The 20,123-nt window shown below is 42.7% G+C and overlaps 1 protein-coding gene across 6 annotated transcripts in view; it reads right to left on the reverse strand.

The window, feature by feature from the left end:
* bclaf3 (BCLAF1 and THRAP3 family member 3) overlaps positions 1–19,554 on the reverse strand; it is a 53,668-nt gene extending 34,114 nt beyond the window's left edge. For 4 of the 6 annotated variants that reach the window (XM_033032940.1, XM_033032937.1, XM_033032935.1 and 1 more), the window contains exons 1-3: positions 8,317–8,373; positions 6,437–6,493; positions 4,448–4,504 (exon numbers count right to left, since the gene is read on the reverse strand). In XM_033032940.1, the coding sequence (XP_032888831.1) occupies positions 4,448–4,504; positions 6,437–6,493; positions 8,317–8,363 (161 nt within the window). In that variant the 5' untranslated portion in view covers positions 8,364–8,373. Of the gene's footprint in view, positions 1–4,447; positions 4,505–6,436; positions 6,494–8,164; positions 8,377–19,470 lie in introns of those variants that run through there. The other 2 variants (XM_033032938.1, XM_033032939.1) reach the window with 2 other exon arrangements.
* Between the last annotated feature and the right edge of the window lie 569 nt (positions 19,555–20,123).

Below are 20,123 nucleotides of genomic sequence, written 5' to 3' on the forward strand. Positions count from 1 at the left end.
TGGTCGTCAATGGCCTTAACATCTGTGCACCACCAATGTACAATAATGTTCATTGAACGTGAGAATTTCTGATTGACCACGAATCATGCTAGAGATTTTGTGTCTTTAAATTCCAAAGCAATCATTACACTTGCGTGGTAACCCAAATATACTGCATTATGTTGTCATGTAATTCAGGAGGAAATAAAGTTGCCACATGGATTCAGAAGTGTCTTACTGATTGACCACAATCCCCCTGTGTTCTAAGGACAATATTCAGGTTGGAGGTCTTAGACTTCTGGTGTTTGTGAAAATTATGAATTGGAAGTCAACAAGATGGGTTGGTCATACTGCGGGATGTAGATCAGCTGCAGAAATGGGTGAAGAAATGGCTGATGGTGTTTAATCCGAGCAAGAATTAAGTGTTGCACTTTGGGAGGTCATAAGTAAGGGGAAAATGTACAATTATCGGCATGTCCCTTAATAGCATTGATGTAAAGAGGGTTCTTAGGGTCCAACTCCATAACTCCCTAAAAGTAGCAGCATAAGGAGATTCAGTGGTAAATGTGGTATATAGAAGGCTTGCTTTCATAGGTCGGATCATTGAGTACAAGAGTCAGGAAGTCAAATCCAAGCTTTAAATGTCTTTTTCATAAGAAGAAAAAAAAGTATATGACACTTTGTCTAACTAAGAGCTTATACAAACTAATATATTCCTGATCTCTATATTTAAATTTGTAACAAACGTCATGACTAGGATATGACTTTACCTATACTAATTAAATTTGGGGTTCCTTATTTAGTTCCCAAGATTGGTGCACTTGAGTTACAGTGCTCTCCATAATGTTTGGGACAAAGGCCTGACATTTATTTATTTGCCTCTGTACTCCACAATTTGAGATTTGGAATAGAAAAAAAATCAGATGTGGTAAAGGATTGGGTGGGCTGGGCCTTTATTTCCTAGACCAACAGAGACTGAGGAGTTACCTTATTAAAAATATATAAAAACATGACGGGCATAGATAAGGTGAATGATCATAGTCTTTTTCCCAAAATGGGAGAGTCTAAATTAAAGGGCATAGGATTAAGGAGGGGAAAGATTTAAAAGGTGTTTTTTGTTAAGAAAACAACATTTTCCATGCAAATAAAGTTGGGTACTTGGTACGAGCTGTACCGAGAATGTGGTTAGGCTGGGTAAAATGAACTAAGTTTAAAATGTATTTAAACAGGTACAAAGTTAGGAAAGGATTAGAGGGTAATGGGTCAAACACAGACGAATACCACAGAAGGCTGTGGAGGCCAAGTCAGTGGATATTTTTAAGGCATTCTTGATTAGTACTGGTGTCAGAGGTTATGGGGAGAAGGCAGGAGAATGGTGTTAGGAGCGCAAGAGATAGATCAGCCATGATTGTGTTCAAGAAGGAACTGCAGATGCTGGAAGATCGAAGGTACACAAAAATGCTGGAAAAACTCAGCGGGTGCAGCAGCATCTATGGAACGAAGGAAATGGGCGACGTTTCGGGCCGAAACCCTTCTTCAGACTGATGGGGGGTGGGGGGGGGAGAAGGAAGGAAAAAGGGAGGAGGAGGAGCCCGAGGGCGGGGGGGGATGGGAGGAGACAGCTCGAGGGTTAAGGAAGGGGAGGAGACAGCAAGGGCTAGAATTCAACGTTCATGCCATCCGGACGCAAGCAACCCAGGCGGAATATGAGGTGCTGTTCCTCCAATTTCCGGTGTTGCTCACTCTGGCAATGGAGGAGACCCAGGACAGAGAGGTCGGATTGAGTGCAGTTAGAGAGGAGGTTGTGAAACTGTCTCCGGAGAGATGAGGAGAACTTCTTCAAAGTAGGCATACCTTGAGGAGATATCGCAGTGGAGTAGACAAAGTGTTCAAGAAGGAACTGCAGATGCTGGAAGATCGAAGGTACACAAAAATGCTGGAGAAACTCAGCAGGTGCAGCAGCATCTATGGAGCGAGGGAAATGGGCGACGTTTCGGGCCGACGTAAGCCATGATTGATTGGCGGAGTTGACTTGATGGGCAGAATGGCCTAATTCTACTTCTATCACGTATGACCTTATGAATGAGACAAACCAAGGTGAGAAACTTGGTTGAAATGGACGAATTGGACCGAAGGACCTGTTTCTATGCAATATAACTTTATATATATCCACCCATCATGGAATCTTGCCAATGAATGTATGCTTCCATGTTATTTCTTCCAAAATCTATCACTATAAAGTTCGGTCACCTCAAAATGCCCCTATCTTCTACATTCTTTCTCGGTGTCTGCCTGATGCCTTTTGCTCCCTATGCCCAAGTCTATACCATTTATGCGCATGAAGAATAAAAGGAATAAAAGGTAGTTCCCCAAAATTGGTATTTAATGATCATGCTGTTAGATTGCAAGCCACCTCAGCAGAATATAGGTTGTAAGCTACCCAAGCAGAATACGAGTTGCTGTTCCTCCAGTTTGCATGTGACCTCACTCTGGCAATGAAGGCAGCTCAGAACTAAGTCAGTCAAGGAGTAGGTAGGGTAGTTAAAATGGTCAGCAACAGGGAGATCCCGCTAGCCTTAGTGAAACGAGCACATGTTTGGCGAAATGGTTGTTGCGACTATGCTTGGTGTCGCTGACGTTAAAGGCCACATCAGGAACACTGAATGCAGTAGAATAGGTTACGAGAGGTGCGCATGAACCTCCATCTCACCTGTAAAGACTACTGGGGTCCCTGGATGAATATGAGGAAGGATGTATAGGCTCAAGCGTTACATAAAGTAGTTTGGGTCGGAAGTAACAAGTGAACTCAGGAATTGTTGAGGGAGCATATTTTACAAAAGGCAGAGAGGGGTGAAAAGTTACAATTGTTGGTAGGATCATGTTGAGGGTGGCAGAAATGTCAGAGAATAATGTGTTGGATGTGTCGGATGCAGTGGCAGGTGGGGTGAAAGTTAAGGACCAGAGGAACTCTATCCGTTCTATTTGAAGGGAGGGGAAACTAGAGGGAGAAGCAGATGAGAGGTCTATCTATGACAACAAGGTGGGGGGAAACGTTTACCAAAGAAAGGACATTTTCATTTCCCTGTAACCGAACGAGATACAATATATGTCCCCATATCTCCTCCCTCCACATTCGTCCAGGGACATTCAATATGATTACCTACCTCAACTATGTACTTCCAAAACAAGAACTACTTTGCAAATAACATAAAAGGGCAGAGCAATGAAAAACAAGCTGAATCATTGGAGTGTCCCTGGCTCCCAATGGAGCCCTCTGAACTGCAGAGATTTAACACATCTTACAAAATTGTCAAATAAATGGGAAGATCTGAAATGTGACCCAATGATTGGAAGAAGCTAGAAGCATTCATCAGGTCAGGTTGAAGACCATTCCTCAGAATGATCAGATGAAGGATCACAGACCTGAAATATTCAATCTATTTCTCTTTTCACAAGTGCACTCTGACCTACTGAGTATTACCAGCATTATTTTTTCCAGATATCCAGAATATAGTTTATTAACATTTTTATAATTGACAAATTTGGAGGAAAGCAAGAAACCATCTCAAGATCAAGAAAGATCTAGTTTCAATACTCCCTTAGAAATTTAGGTGACTTTCAAAAAGAATATGAGTTTGGACAGATTATCCTACATTGGTATCGAATGAAATATGAACCCCAAGTCCAAACTTGATCTCCTGCTAATTATACTTGCTGCCCCTTAGTAATATAATTCAGTGATCAAAGTAACAAACACATTCAAAAGCAAAAACATATTCACAAACATAGAGCAATATATTATTACATTGATATAAAAACTAAATGGGGAGCATTTCTAATATTATTTCACTTTAATTTCACACATGGTGTTAAAATAGTTTCCAAGGAGCTGCAGGTCAAATGAAGTTATGTCCAAGCTTATGAAGCCTCCAAGTCTAACTATTCAATTTACAAATTAAAATTAAGGTTTTGCTTGAAGAGTTCACCAAATAACATTGGACTCACAGCCTGGCTCTCTAAATATCAGCAATCTTTGCTGTATAAATAGAAGAGTTATGAAAAATGTATTAACAGGTTCAGTTAACTACAAATCATAATAATTTCACAACTATAAAATACAATTATTTCACATAAAGCCCAAAATGCTGCACAAAGTTGAATGTTCTGGAAAAGATCTTTATAGATTTACACTCACTTGCACAAAAACCTCTTTCAAATAAATGTTTAGATAAAATCTCTCACACAACCCTAACTGAAAATCCTCTTACCACAATTGCAATATTAAAAGTTTTTGTTATTTTTTAAAGACAATATATTATGTAATACATTTGGTTGAAAAGTACTTTGACTGTGGCACTGATTTTTTTTTTTACAAAATCCTATTTGCTGAGTCAGTTTTACTATCTTTCTGGATAGCAGCATTTGAATTGGTTCAATACATGATTTTCAAAATGCTGTATTTGCCTACCTATGCTTCCATCTTGGGGATCTTGACCTTGAACGAACCATCATACCACACTCTACCCTGTGATACACATACATGGAAGAAGTTCCATATTATAATCAAACAGAAATATTTAGCAATTTTAGCAAATGATTATTGTATGATGATATTACAAATTTAACAGAAAGAAAATGAACTTGAAGTCCATTGATACATTGATAATTACAACTGCAAGTGATTTATCTTCAGTGCAAACCAGCATTTGCAGTTCCTACATATTTCAGGTCAGGAGTTTTCTTCAGATTCCTCCTTGCGTCTGAAGATGGGTCCTGACCCAATATGTCACCTATCTATTCCCTTCGCAGATACCGTGAAGCCCGCTGTATTTCTCCAGAACTTTGTTCTTTGGACATACTTTTGGTCCATATCATTGTGTTATTCATAGATATCCCCTTTCACATGCCACCACTGAGATCCTAGTTGACATTCTAACATAGCCCTGCTGACTCAATGTACACTTGTCAGTGGGTACCCCAAACCTCACAAAATGGGACCATTCCATCCTAACTACCCACGTTTAAATACGGGCAAACCTTCCTGGCCCCACCCACCTAAAGAAACATTACCCATACCCGCAGCACCAGCCAACCCTCTCAGTAACACCCATAACTACTGACCTACTTCAGGGGAACTATAAACAACCCCACGCAACATTACAAGAGATCTCTGAACATTACGATGCTAATGTTATGTTATCCATCCCCAAATATCTATGGATACCATCCTCATAGATATCCATCCCCAAATATGTATATATATTATCCATCCCCAACGTTTATGGATGTTCTCTGAACTGCAGAGACTTAACACATCTTACAAAATTGTCAATTAAATGGGAAGATCTGAAATGTGCCCCAATGATTGGAAGAAGGTAGAAGCATTCATCAGGTCGGGTTGAAGACCATTCCTCAGAATGACCAGATGAAGGATCACAGACCTGAAATATTCAATCTATTTCTCTTTTCACAAGTGCACTCTGACCTGCTGAGTATTACCATCATTAATTTTTCCAGATATCCAGTTTATTTAAATTCTTATGATTGACGAATTTGGGGGAAATCAAGAAACCATCTCAAGAACAGGAAAGATCTAGTTTCAAGGCTCCCTTAGAAATTTAGGTAACTTTAAAAAATCATACGGGTTTGGACAGATTATCCTAGATTGGTACCGAATGAAATATGAACCCCAAGTCCAAACTCGATCTCCTGCTAATTATATTTTCTGCCCCTTGGTAATATAATTCAGAGATCAAATGTAACAAACACATTCAAAAGCAAAAACAAATTATTAAATTGATATAAAAACTAAATGGGGAACATTTTTAATATTATTTCATATTAATTTCACACATGGTGTTAAAATAGTTTCCAAGGAGCTGCAGGTCAAATGAAGTTATGTCCAAGCTTATGAAGCCTCCAAGTCGAACTATTCAATTTACAAATTAAAATTAAGGTTTTGCTTGAAGAGTTCACCAAATAACATTGGGCTCACAGCCTGGCTCTCTACATATTAGCATTCTTTGCTGCATAAATAGAAGAGTTTTGCAAAATGTATTAACAGGTTCAGTTATAACCACAAATCATAGTAATTTCATAACTATAAAATCCAATTATTTCACATAAAGCCCAAAATGCTGCACAAAGTAGAATGTTCTGGAAAAGATCTTTATAGATCCCTTGCAATTAATTCCAAAAACCTCTTTCAAATAAATGTTTAGATAAAATCTCTCACACAAACAGAACTGAAAATCCTCTTACCACAATTCCAATTGTGTTTATTTTTTAAAGACAATATATTATGTAATACATTTTGTTGAAAAATATATACTGACTGTTGCACTGAATATTTTTTTTTTACAAAATCCTATTTGCTGAGTCAGTTCTACTATCTTTCTGGATAACAGCATTTGAATTGGTTCTAAACATGCATTTTCAAAATGCTGTATTTGCTTACCTCTGCTTCCATCTTGGGGATCTTGACCTTGAACGAACCATCATACCACACTCTACCCTGTGATACACACACATGGAAGAAGTTCCATATTATAATCAAACAGAAATATTTAGCAATTTTAGCAAATGATTATTGTAGGATGATATTACAAATTTAACAGAAAGAAATTGAACTTGAAGTCCATTGATACATTGATAATTACAACTGCAAGTGATTTATCTTCAGTGCAAACCAGCGTTTGCAGTTCCTACATATTTCAGGTCAGGAGTTTTCTTCAGATTCCTCCTTGTGTCTGAAGAAGGGTCCTGACCCGATAGGTCACCTATCTATTCCCTTCAGATACTGTGAAGCCCGTTGTGTTTCTCCAGAACTTTGTGCTTTGGACATACTTTTGGTCCATATCATTGTGTGATATTCAGATATCCCCTTTCACATGCCACCACTGAGATCCTAATTGACATTCTAACATAGCCCTGCTGACTCCATGTACACATAAAGAGAGTTAGATAGAGCTCTAGTGTCTAGTGGAATCAAAGGATATGGGGATTCAGATTCAAACTTTATTGTCATTGTGCAGTGTACAGTGCAGACAACATGCAGTTAGCATCTCCCTAGAAGAGTGACATAGAATATGAGCAATAAATAAATATATTTACGTGCATATAGTTATAGTAGTGCAATTATTTTTTTTCCTGCTGGAAGGAGTGTGGGGGGAGGGGGGGGGTGATTAGCAATCACCGAGGTACAGTGTTGAGTAATGTAACAGCCGCAGAGAAGAAGCTGTTCCTGGACCTACTGGTCCGGCAACGGAGAGACCTGTAGCGCCTCCCGGATGGTAGGAGGATAAACAGACTGTGGTTGGGGTGAGAGCAGTCCTTGACGATGCTGAGCGCCATTCGCAGACAACGCTTGCTTTGGGAGAAGGCAGGCAAGGGTTATTGATTGGGGACGATCAGCCATGATCACAATGAATGGCTCGAAGGGCCGAATTGCCTCCTCCTGCACCTATTTTCTATGTTTGTCAGTGGGTACCCCAAACCTCACAAAATGGGACCATTCCATCCCAACATCCCACGTTTAAATACGGGCAAACCTTCCTGGCCCCACCCACCTAAAGAAACATTACCCATACCGGTAGCACCAGCCAACCCTCTCAGTAACACCTATAACTACTGACCTACTCCAGGGAAACTATAAATAAACAACCCCACGCAACATTACAAGAGATCTCTGAACATCACGATGATAATGTTATACATCCCCCAATATATATGGATACTATCCCCATAGATATCCATTCCCAAATGTCTATGGATGCTCTCACCCCCAACTACTACTGCCCACGGGGAACCCCTGATCCCACCCACTCCCCGTTGGGAGAGATTGCTGAACGCAAGCTTCTCTCCACTCTCCCACGGGAGGGCTCTTGAATCCCCTCGCCGCCCCGGCCGGCCTCCCCTGGTAGAGGGACCTTGGTCCTAGTGTCGACGGCTCTCTCAACATACCCCGCCCCGCCCTAGCGGACGGGAGTAACTGAGGACGAGGCAGCTCCTCGCCCGCCCGCCCGCCCGCGCCTCCCGCGAGTGCAAGGTTTTCGCGCACCGACGTCAGACGCAGCGGGCGCCCGGTAGTTGGCGAGGGACCCGGATTTAACGGTTACCCCCTCCCCTCCCCCTCGCTCCCCGCGCGCCGCTGGAGGTGCCGGCGAACACGTGCCGGGCAACGTACCGAGCGGCTGCCGTCTCACAGGGGGGGCGCCCAGCTCCGCGCGTTGTTTGTGAGGTGAGGTAGAACTCCGCCCACGCCCTCGTATTTTTCTCCGCCACCGCTCGACCGTTGGCCGAAGCCGTCTGAGCACCAACAACGAGCCGAGCTCCAACCTGCACTCGCGGACACGACGTCGGGCCTGCGTCACCGTCGTGCGCATGCGCACGCTAGCCCCCACCCCAAAAACGGATGGCGCCTGCGCGCTGCTGCAGGCTTTGCCCCAAAGGCTTGTTTCAGTTTTGTTTATTGTCACGTGTACCGAGGTATAGTCAGGATTGCCAGATTGAAAATTTAATTTAAAGCCAAACAACACTAGGAAAAAGCCATAAAAAAACAAAACACTACTAAAAAAACCCAGAAAAAAGCCAAACAATCTTTAATTTATTTTTCATACACACATCACATGAAAAGCTACAGATCCAGGTCATTATTATCCACCCCACTGGTATGAGTGGCACATATGACAGTAATATTACAAAATTTTGAGATTTTAAAAATCAAGTCTGCAATTTATTCCATCAGATAAAGCATAAAAAAGAAGTTTAATTTGACACCTAATTCACTTTCATATCTTCAGTATTAAAAAAGCTATGGCCATTTTTATACTCGGAAATTACATCTTGTTCCCTATTGCTTTTCCATTGACTTAACTCAAAAGCTGTGATCGAGGACAGTCAAAAGCCCATAACTTTCTTAAAAATTAAGAGAACTGAATGAAATTTTCAGTTATTATAGATTGAAGCATTCTGAAACAAATATGAAACAATCTTACTTGGATGACCTGAAATTAAAGCATATAATTAGTTAGTTACCTAATTGTAGCTAATTACAAAATTCAATTACTAGATCTAAACATCTATCCATTTCTTAAGAAACGGTTAACATTTTTAAATAGCCTAAGTGTCCAAATAACATTCACACACGAATTCACAATATAACATGATTTTTAAATTTTTGTCATGAATTTATAGGCCAAATGGAAGGAATTTAATGTTTAATTCCCGTAAATTACTTGGATGACCTGAAATTAAAGCGTTAATTACCTAATTGTAGTCAATTACAAAATTGACCGTTGTGAAGGAAATAGTAATAAACACCCAGACTGCCTTGAAAGTTCAAAAATGTGATATTCTCAAGATCAGAACTTTAATATTATTGTATTATATGCTGTAAGTCCGTAACAGATAGGTAAATAAATTACAATTTCTAGCAATAGACCAAGTCTTTATGGAGAAGATCAGTTGCTAGCTGGTACATTGGCATATCATAATCAGTAGCATCGTCATACTCCTCAGATTGTAACCAATAAGCAACTCTGTACACCTTGTTTTTCCTCAACTTTTCAATTTTGGCATTGTAAACTACAAGTTTTTGCTCTTCAAACCACGCATGACATGCTTTTCTGCCCACTACTTTCTCATTAAGAAGATCCTGTAGATTTCATTTCTTAAGAAAAGGATATTTTTTTTAAATAGCCTAAGTATTGTAGTGGCCTGGTCGAGGTCAGGAAAAGACCGGACACCAGGCGGATTCAAAAGAAGCTTTTTTAATGGTAGCAGTACGAGAACACACACACGACACCCTTATCTCCACCCCTCGGGAGTCGTCTGGAAACCCCGTGGCAGACCAACGCCCCTGTCCCTCAATCGGCGAGGGGGATGATCCAAGGAGTGGCCTACCCCACAGGGACCGCCACAGGACCCCCCCCAAGTACCCGAGGTACAAAACGGACAGGAGGGCGTACACGGCGGCCAGCCCGGGTGCACACAACGCTCGGCCCTGGAACAGGCGGCTGGTCAACAAGTGCGGGGGACGAAGTAGCCAGAGGAGGAGGTACCCTAGACAGAGGCCGCCCTCGCTTTCGGGGCAGCGCCACCAGCGCCGGCCGATCGATATCGATATGTGCTGGCTTCAACCGCGCAACTGAAACAGTCTCACGCCGACCCCCAATGTCCAGGACGAAAGTCGACGAGCCATGTTCCAAGACCCGGAAGGGACCTTCGTACGGCCGCTGTAGAGGTGTCCGATGTGCATCCCTGCGCAGAAAAACAAACTGGCAATTCTCCAGAGCAGAGGGAACGTGCGGACGGAAGGACCCATGACGAGACGTGGGCACCGGCGCCAGCTTGCCCACCGTCTGCCGAAGACGTTGCAGAGCGTCCGAAGGCTGCTCCGCCTGGCCACGTGCCGGCGGGATGAACTCCCCGGGCACCGTTAACGGAGACCCATACACCAACTCGGCGGAGGAGGAGGCCAAGTCCTCCTTGGGTGCGGTGCGTATCCCCAGCAAAACCCACGGTAGAGCGTCTACCCAGTCTGGGTCAGTGAGCCGCGCCCTCAGGGCACCCTTAAGCTGCCGGTGAAACCGCTCCACTAGGCCGTTCGACTGCGGGTGGTACGCCGTCGTGTGGTGCAGACGAACACCCAGGAGGCGTGCCATGGCCGACCACAGCTCTGACGTGAACTGAGGCCCCCGGTCGGACGTTATGTCCAGTGGAACACCGAACCGGGCGATCCAGTGCGCCAGCAATGCTCGAGCACAGGTGGTTGTTGTGGAATTCTGTAGCGGAATGGCTTCAGGCCACCGCGTGAAGCGGTCCACAACGGTGAATAGGTACGTCATGCCCTGGGACGACGGCAGCGGCCCCACGATGTCCACATGAATGTGGTCGAAACGTTTATGAGGAATGGGGAACTCCTGCAATGGCGCGTGCACGTGTCGTTGCACCTTGGCGGTCTGGCACGGGATGCAAGTGCGCGCCCAATGTCCAACCTCCTTCCGCAGCCCGTGCCACATGAAGCGGGAGGCTACCAGGGCTACTGTCGCCCTGATGGAGGGATGTGCAAGTCCATGGAGCACGTCAAACACCCTGCGCCACCAGGCGATGGGAACGATGGGTCGCGGAACTCCAGAGGAGACATCGCACAGCAGCGTGGTACCCCCAGGGCCACAGACAACGTCCTCCAACTGCAGGCCCGAAACCGCCGTACGGTAGGCGACCATCTCCTCGTCGGCAAGCTGAGCGGCTGCCAGGGCGGAATAGTTGATCCCCTCACCGACCTGGAGAACCGTGTGGACTGCAGGTCTTGATAAGGCATCGGCCACCCTGTTAAATTTGCCCTCAATGAACCGGATGGAGGTAGTGTACTCGGACACATACGCCAACTGCCTCTGCTGCCGGGCAGACCACGGGTCTGATACCTTGGCGAACGCGAAGGTCAGTGGCTTGTGGTCCGTGAATGCAGTGAATGGTCTCCCCTCCAGAAAATACCGGAAATGACGTACGGCGAGATACAGGGCAAGGAGCTCACGGTCGAAGGTGCTGTAACGACGCTGAGGACCACTGAGATGCCTGCTGAAGAAGGCAAGTGGCCGCCAGGAACCCTCAACGAGCTGCTCCAACACTGCCCCAACCGCAACCTCAGAAGCATCCACCGTCAAGGCGGTCGTGGCGTCCTCTCGTGGGTGGACGAGCATTGTGGCATCAGCCAGTGCCTCCTTAGCCCTCTCAAATGCCGCTGTTGCTTCCACGGACCAATCAACCTCCCTGCGATGACCAGCAATCAGGTGGAAAAGCGGACGCATGACTGCAGCCGCTGACGGCAGGAAGCGGTGATAGAAAGTGACCATCCCCACGAATTCCTGCAGGCCCCTAACTGTGGTCGGACGGGGGAACCTGCGGATAGCGTCCACCCTGGTCGGCAGAGGCACCACCCCTTGTGCAGTCACGCGGTGGCCGAGGAAGTCGATAGCCGTCACCCCGAAACGGCACTTGGACGCGTTGATAGCCAAACCGAAATTGCTGAGGCGCTGACACAGTTGACGGAGGTGGGTGCAGTGCTCCTGCCGCGAGCGACTGGCCACGAGTATGTCGTCCAGGTACACAAAGACAAAGTCCAATCCGCGGCACACGCAGTCCATAAGCCGCTGAAAGGCCTGCGCGGCATTCTTCAACCCAAACGGCATCCGCACAAACTCGAACAGACCAAATGGTGTGATAATTGCCGTCTTCGGGAAATCGTCGGGGCGGACCGGAATCTGATTGTACCCCCGCACGAGGTCCACCTTGGAAAATATGGATGCTCCAGCAAGATGGGCATTGAAGTCCTGAATGTGCGGGACCGGATACCGATACCACGATGCGTGATGAATCACGTCGGGGTCACCAGTGTAGTGGCCTGGTCGAGGTCAGGAAAAGACCAGACACCAGGCGGATTCAAAAGAAGCTTTTTTAATGGTAGCAGTACGAGAACACACACACGACACCCTTATCTCCACCCCTCGGGAGTCGTCTGGAAACCCCGTGGCAGACCAACGCCCCTGTCCCTCAATCGGCGAGGGGGATGATCCAAGGAGTGGCCTACCCCACAGGGACCGCCACAGTATCCAAATAACAAACTAATCCCATTCACACAAGAATTCACTATATAACATAATTTTTTAATCTCACATGAATTCATATGCCAGATGGAAGGAATTTGATGTTTAATTCCCATAAAATAATCTAGAAACATCCACTCAATATAATCAAAATAATTTTTTTTGCACAATACATGGGACTAAAACTGATATCTATATTACTAAAAGTCTGTTCTTGACCGGTTTTGGCCTTCTGTGCTGCGATTTCCGAGAGAACGCCGCCACCTACGGCCGTCATTTTTGGCCACCTTGCTCAGAGCCCCCCTCCGCCGTATGTGTGCCGAGGATTTTTCCCGTCGATTAAAAATGACAGAGATATTAATGTTTTTACCAAATTCCCCATCCTCTCTGCTGCTCCTGCTGGTGGGAGGGGGAGGGACTATAAAACCAGGAAGTATCTAACTCAAGGACATTCTGTGCTCAAACGAGGAAAGACTGATAACATGGGAGTGAATCTGCTGAGCTGAGAGCGAAAAACATCACACGGCTTATATAGTTTTATAAAATATTGAGAATTAATAATAATTAATAAATAACTAACAATACTAATATAGAAATAGCAACTGAAACTGATAAAAATGTGTTGCCTGCTTTATAACGCAGACAACCGTAATCACATATGTTCCGCAGCTCGAGTGGGGAGGGGAGGAGACTCGGGCACCTGGCACAGTTCCAGGAGCCTGACTTCGGTTAACCCTTTCAGCGAACAACTCACTTTTAACAATACTAAAACCATTTACAAATAGTTAAGAGATAAAGAGTGAGGAATATATGTAACTTAATACATGATTAGATTTGATAAGTTGGAATGAAACATATATATATATATATACTGCAACTGGGTGAAATAGAACTTATTTGGAAACGGTACCGACCCCCTAGGGTTTGGGTAATAAAGGCAGCGGGGCTAACTTTTTAACATCTACGCCGGAAGCGATATAGATGTCGTACCCCACAGACGAGTGGGTCACTCACTACGGTGTCCGAAACTCAGACACCGTAAATTTATTTGATATACTTTTTTTTTTTATTATCACAATATGTCACATCTATGTGTTTTCTTTTCAAGGACAATCGCAGAGGGGAACTACCAAGGAAGTCTATATTATAAATGCTACCAAAATAACCAGAGTCCTGAGGTATGAATGCACCATAATAAATAAGGTCATCAAAATAGGTAGAAATGTATGACGACAATCAAAAGAAAATGGGAGGAATCACACTATGCAGTTGGAATATAAGGGGTATTAATGAACCTATTAAAAGGGGCAAGATACTAGCTCAGTTGAAATCATACAACACGGATATTTCGTTTCTACAGGAAACGCATCTTAAACATCAAGATCAGACGAGACTGAGGGCGAACTGGATAGGCCAAACATTTCACTCTTCATTTACTTCCAAATCTAGAGGTACCGCTATCATTATTCGTAAAGGAATTCCATTTAAATCAAAGAATATTATTTCAGATAAGGAAGGGAGATACCTTATAGTAGCAGGAGAGATCAATAATACGCCAATTACGTTGGTAAACATATATGCGCCCAATTTTGATAATCCTCAATTTTTTAATAAAATTCTGAATATAATTGCAGAATGTAATTATCAAAATGTCATAATTGGAGGAGACTTTAACTGTGTTTTAGACCCTTATCTAGATAAATCGATGCAAAAACAAAAAGGTAATAGGAAATCTAAAACCAGTGAACTTTTACATACATATATGGAAAACACAAATATAGTAGATGTGTGGAGGATTGCAAACCCGACGGGAAGGGATTATTCGTTTTATTCAACGGTGCATAAAACATACTCACGGATAGACTATTTTCTTGTGGATACAAAATTAATTCCGCACACTATGAACCCTAAATACCACACTAATGCGATCTCAGACCACTCCCCGTTAACTTTTGTTTTAAAACTAGAAGGAATGTCTATGAATAAATCGTTCTGGAGGTTTAACTCGCAAATTTTAAAAGACCCACAAGGGAGTATATATCTAAAAAAACAGATGGACCTATTTTTTGAGATAAATGATACACCAGATATATCCCCCACGCTATTATGGGAATCCTTCAAAGCATTTATTAGAGGAGTCATTATTTCATTTCAAGCTTATCAAAATAAAAAGAATAAGAATGAACAAAGACATTTAGAAGAACAAATAAAACAATTAGATACAGATAATGCTAAAGATCCAACTATGAATAAACATAATAAAATCCTATTATTGAAATTCAAGCTAAATAAATTACTGTCAGAGAAAGTTATAACATTATTTCAAATCACAAAACAAGAACACTTCGAATTCGGGGATAAACCCCACAAACTTTTAGCACGCCAACTGAAAAAACGGGAAAAAGAGAATGCAATATTAAAGATTAAATCAGATAGAGGGGAATTATTAACATTACCCAAGGATATCAATAAAAGATTTGCTCAATTTTACCAGAATCTATACACATCTAAAACGTTAATAGACAATAATAAAATTTCAGAATTTCTAGATAACTGTAACCTACCACAATTAGAACTGAGGGAACAAGAGGAACTGGGAGCACAAATTACTTCTAAGGAGATAGAAGACACAATAAAAACACTAAAGAATGGAAAAACACCAGGACCAGATGGATTCAGTAATGAATTTTATAAATCTTTTTATGACATAGTTACTCCACGATTACAGAAAATGTATACATATGCTTTTGAGGAGCAAAGCTTACCTGAAACACTAGCAGAATCAACGATCATATTAATACTTAAAAAAGATAAAAATATAGAAGAACCAGGTTCATATAGAGCTATTGCTTTGTTAAATACGGATCAAAAAATAATAGCGAAAACACTAGCCAGTAGACTAAGCAGGTATGTTAGTAGATTAATAAATGAGGATCAAACAGGATTTATACCTAAGAGACATTCATTCAATAACTTGAGACGTTTGCTTAACATAATGCACTCACATAAATCTCACGACCAAGAGTTAGCTATCATCTCACTGGATGCAGAAAAAGCGTTTGATCAAGTAGAATGGGATTATATGATTAAAGTATTGCAAAAATTCCAATTGGGAGAGAACTTCATTGCATGGATAAAACTATTATATAACAAACCTACGGCTAGAATACTAACTAATAATATATTATCCTCGAAATTTGAACTATCAAGGGGCAATAGACAAGGTTGTTCATTATCTCCGCTGTTATTTGCTTTGGTAATTGAACCCCTTGCTGAAAAAATAAGAACACACCTGGATATTTACGGTTATAATACAAAATATTCAAATAACAAAATATCCCTATATGCCGATGATGTACTACTGTACATCACAAAACCACAAATTAGTATACCGAATATATTAAATTTAATTGAGGACTTTGGATCCTTTTCAGGATATAGAATAAATTGGAACAAAAGTGAAATTATGTCGATAAAACCAAAAGACTCAACACATCTCAGGAAATTCCCCTTTAAAATAGCTACAGAAAAATTCAAATATTTGGGAATTGAAATTACTAGAAATTACCAGGATATGTTTAAAGCCAATTATAATCCCCTACTTAAGAAATTAAATAATTTGATTAAATTCTGGAAAACACTTCCGATGTCCTTAATAGGCAGAATAAACGCTATAAAAATGATTTTCTTACCACAAATTCTATACCTATTTCAATCAATACCTATATATCTCCCAAAAAAGTTTTTCAAAAAATTGGACTCAGACATTACAAATTTCATATGGGATTATAAACCCCATAGAATACAAAGAACACACCTTAATAAACGAAAAGAGTGGGGGGGTCTAGCGCTCCCTAACTTTATGTATTATAATTGGGCAGTAAATATTAAAAATATGATTCACCTGCTGGACAATTCTGCCCAGCAGGCGGACTGGATTGTAATGGAAAAAGGGGATTGCTCCCCGAGTAATATAGGAGCGATTATCCTCTCACCAATAAATCTGAATAATAAAAATTATAATAAAAACCCAATTATACATAGCACAATTAGAACATGGAAACAAATAAAACAGAATCTAAAATTAAGAAACCTATCTCTCTCAATACCAATAGCCAATAACCCATCGTTTAAACCATCAATCATAGACAAATCATTTATACATTGGGAAAGAATGGGAATCAAAACGCTCGAAGATCTGTATGAAGTGGGAAAATTACTATCGTTTCAACAACTACAACTGAAATATAATTTGAAAAATAACCAATATTTTAAATATCTTCAAATTTGTGATTATTTGAAAAAATACACAAAAGACTATCATAATATGCCTTCCGACTTACTGGATGAAGCAATGAAGACAAAGGCGGAATCAGCTAACTTAATATCGTACTTATATAATATCATTTTAAACATAGAAATACCCACAACAGATGGAATTAGAAGAGACTGGGAACAAGAATTAGCTATAAAAATTTCAAAAGAGAGCTGGGATAAACATTTACTACAGGTGCATAAATGCTCGATCAATGTACGACATACGCTTATCCAATTCAAAACATTACATAGACTATACTATTCAAAAACTAAATTAAATAAAATCTTTCCCAATGTTTCACCAATCTGTGATAAATGTCTGTGTCAAGAAGCTACCATAGCGCATTCTTTTGTTTTTTGTACAAAAATCCAAAAATTCTGGCATGGAATATTTGATATTTTTTCAAAATTAATTAAAATAAAACTGGTACCAAAACCAGAATGGATCATTTTTGGGATATCGGAAGGTATCCCTGAATTAAACGTGTATCAGAAGAATTTACTCAATTACGGGCTAATAATGGGAAAAAAGCTCATACTTAAATTCTGGAAAAATGCGCCCACACCAACAATAAAAATGTGGATATCAAATATGTTTGAAACATTACATCTGGAAGAGATGAGATTCCTCTTAGCAGATAAAGCAAACCAATTCCAAAAGACGTGGTCTACGTTTATGGACCTATTACAAGCATGAGGTGCAATAGTAATTTTTAAAAATAAATAAATAAATAAATGGTATCAGGACCTGGCATTGGGAGATAAAACAACAAAAACAGACTTGGTTGGTAGTCTTTCTGCGGAGTTTAATGTTATAATAGAGCGATTGTCCTTACTTTCTTTTTCTTTCTTTTCTAGGGTCTACTTTCTTACTTTACTTCCTTCTCTAACTTCTTTTCTAAGGGGCTTTCTTTTCCCAACACTCTTCTGCACTTCACAACTCTTGCGCACCTTCTTTACTTTCCTTACTTCTATCTTTTTCTTAAAGCTTTAAAAAAAAAAAAAAATGAAGCGGTACAAAAAATGTATTAAGATATATGTGTTGTGTGTTATTGTAATTTACCGTACTTCTAATAAAAAAAAAAATAAAAAAAAATAAAATAAAACCAGGAAGTGGTGTGCCCCAATCAGTCTCTACAAGATGGAGGTCTGATCTCTGAATGACTGAACAAATGTCTACACAGCTGTGAGTAAGTACCCTTAATTTGGTTTGAAAATGAAAATATGGTTATGGTTAGTTTGAAGTGAAAAAGTACTGCCTGCAAATGGTTGTTTGGGGGGTTGAAGTAAAAAGGCACACTCTCTCTCCCTCTCAGCCCTCCTCTCTCTCCCCACCTCTCTCTCTCTCTCTATCCCTCTCTCTCTCTCTCCCCCCCTGTCTCTCTCCCTTTCTCTCTCTCTCTCTCCCCTCCTCTCCCTCCCATCCCCCCTCTCCCTCTCCCCCCTCTCCTCTCCCCCCTCTCCTCTCCCCCCCTCTCCTCTCCCCCCCCTCTCCTCTCTGTCCCCCCCTCTCCTCTCTCTCCCCCTTCTCCTCTCTCTCCCCCCTCTCCTCTCCCCGCCCTCTCCTCTCTTCCCCCCTCTCCTCCCCCCCCTCTCTCCTCTCCCCTCTCATCTCGCCCCCCTCCCTCCTCTCCCCCCTCTTCTCTCTCCCCCCCTCTCCTCTCCCCCTCTTTCCTCTCTCCCCATCTCTCCTCTCCCCCCATCTCTCCTCCCTCCTCTCTCCTCTCTCCCCACCCCCTTCTCCTCTTTCCTCTCTCCCCACCCCGCTCTCCACTCCCCCCTCTCCTCTCCCCCCCTCCCCCCTATCCCCTCCCCCCTATCCCCTCCCCCCCTCTCCTCTTCCCCCCCTCTCCTCTTCCCCCCCTCTCCTCTTCCCCCCCTCTCCTCTTCCCCCCCCTCTCCTCTCCCCCCCCTCTCCTCTCCTCTCCTCTCCCCCCCCTCTCCTCTCCTCTCCCCCCCCCTCTCCTCTCCTCCCCCCTCTCCTCTACTCTCCCCCCCCCCCTCTCCTCTCCCCCCCCCCTCTCCTCTCCCCCCCCCCCCCCCTCTCCTCCCCCCCCTCTCTTCTCCCCCCGCCCCCCCCCCTCTCTAGATGTGACTGCAAGTTGGGGACTATGCTTCAGTAGATAGGGTGGTTATGGGGTAAAAGGAGCAAATTAATAATATTAATATAATATCAAGGGGGGTAATTAGCGTGAGTGCGGGGGGGGGGGAATAGTTAGTGTGTGTGACGCTGCATGCCGCCTCCCCCCCCACAACCGCACGTTGGGGGAACAGACCCAACGGGTCTGCACTTGGTCTAGTTTAGTATAAAAATATTGACTATGGGTAGACAATAACCCAAAATATAGACGATTTAAATGCTCTTATGACATTTGTCCAAAGAAAAAGAGCATTTAAATCATCTTGCGAGTGGGTTTTTCTGGAACGTTGCATTTGCGGTGAATTTGAACCCCATATTGGCAGGAAAAACACTGCCAGTTCGTATGGGGCCCAAATCACATTTTCACAACGTAAAATTTGATTAAAGCCATCCCAAGTAGCAAGTTTATATGTAAAATAAACGACTTACACTTTGTTTTGTCTCGTTCATGCGATCCGTCACGCTGTAGGCGTTGAGGGCATTAGAAGTCGCTTTTTATTTTAATCTAATTATTAAATTGTCTCACGATTAAACAAAAAAAAATCGGGAACGGAGGTAGGAAGCAATAATTCTGCTCTGATTCTCACAATAGCATCAAGAAGATTCAGTTGCATTCTTTTTCTTGCCTTTGTTTTAATGGAGGATACAAGAGAAAATATCCTCTCAACTTACACAGGGGCCGCGGAACGTTTTTGAAAGTGGGGGGGCTGAGCGATCACAGCGGGTACCCGGTGATGGAGCGGAGCGACCGAGCGGTGGGTGTGTGAGGGTGGCATAATTATTATTTCTTGTTGTTGCTCAACCTCCAAAAACTGGGGGACAATACAGGCCATCCCCCAACTCAAAAAGTGGGGTGATATATCCCCCATTCCCCCCCCCCCCCCCCCCGGGCCCGACTTTCTCGCGGGGACGACTCTCTCTCTCTCTCTCTCTCTCTCTCTCCCTCCCTCCCTTCCACTCGGCGGCAAATCTCAGCGCTTCGTTCACTACCCCATATTTCGACAGTGAACCGCGCTGTGATTGGCCGTTGTGCGGAGGGGAGGAAGGGTTTTGGGGAGGCAGTCGGTTTCTGCCACGGCTGG

This window comes from Amblyraja radiata, chromosome 14 (assembly GCF_010909765.2).
Source record: "Amblyraja radiata isolate CabotCenter1 chromosome 14, sAmbRad1.1.pri, whole genome shotgun sequence".
Lineage (NCBI taxonomy): Eukaryota > Metazoa > Chordata > Chondrichthyes > Rajiformes > Rajidae > Amblyraja > Amblyraja radiata.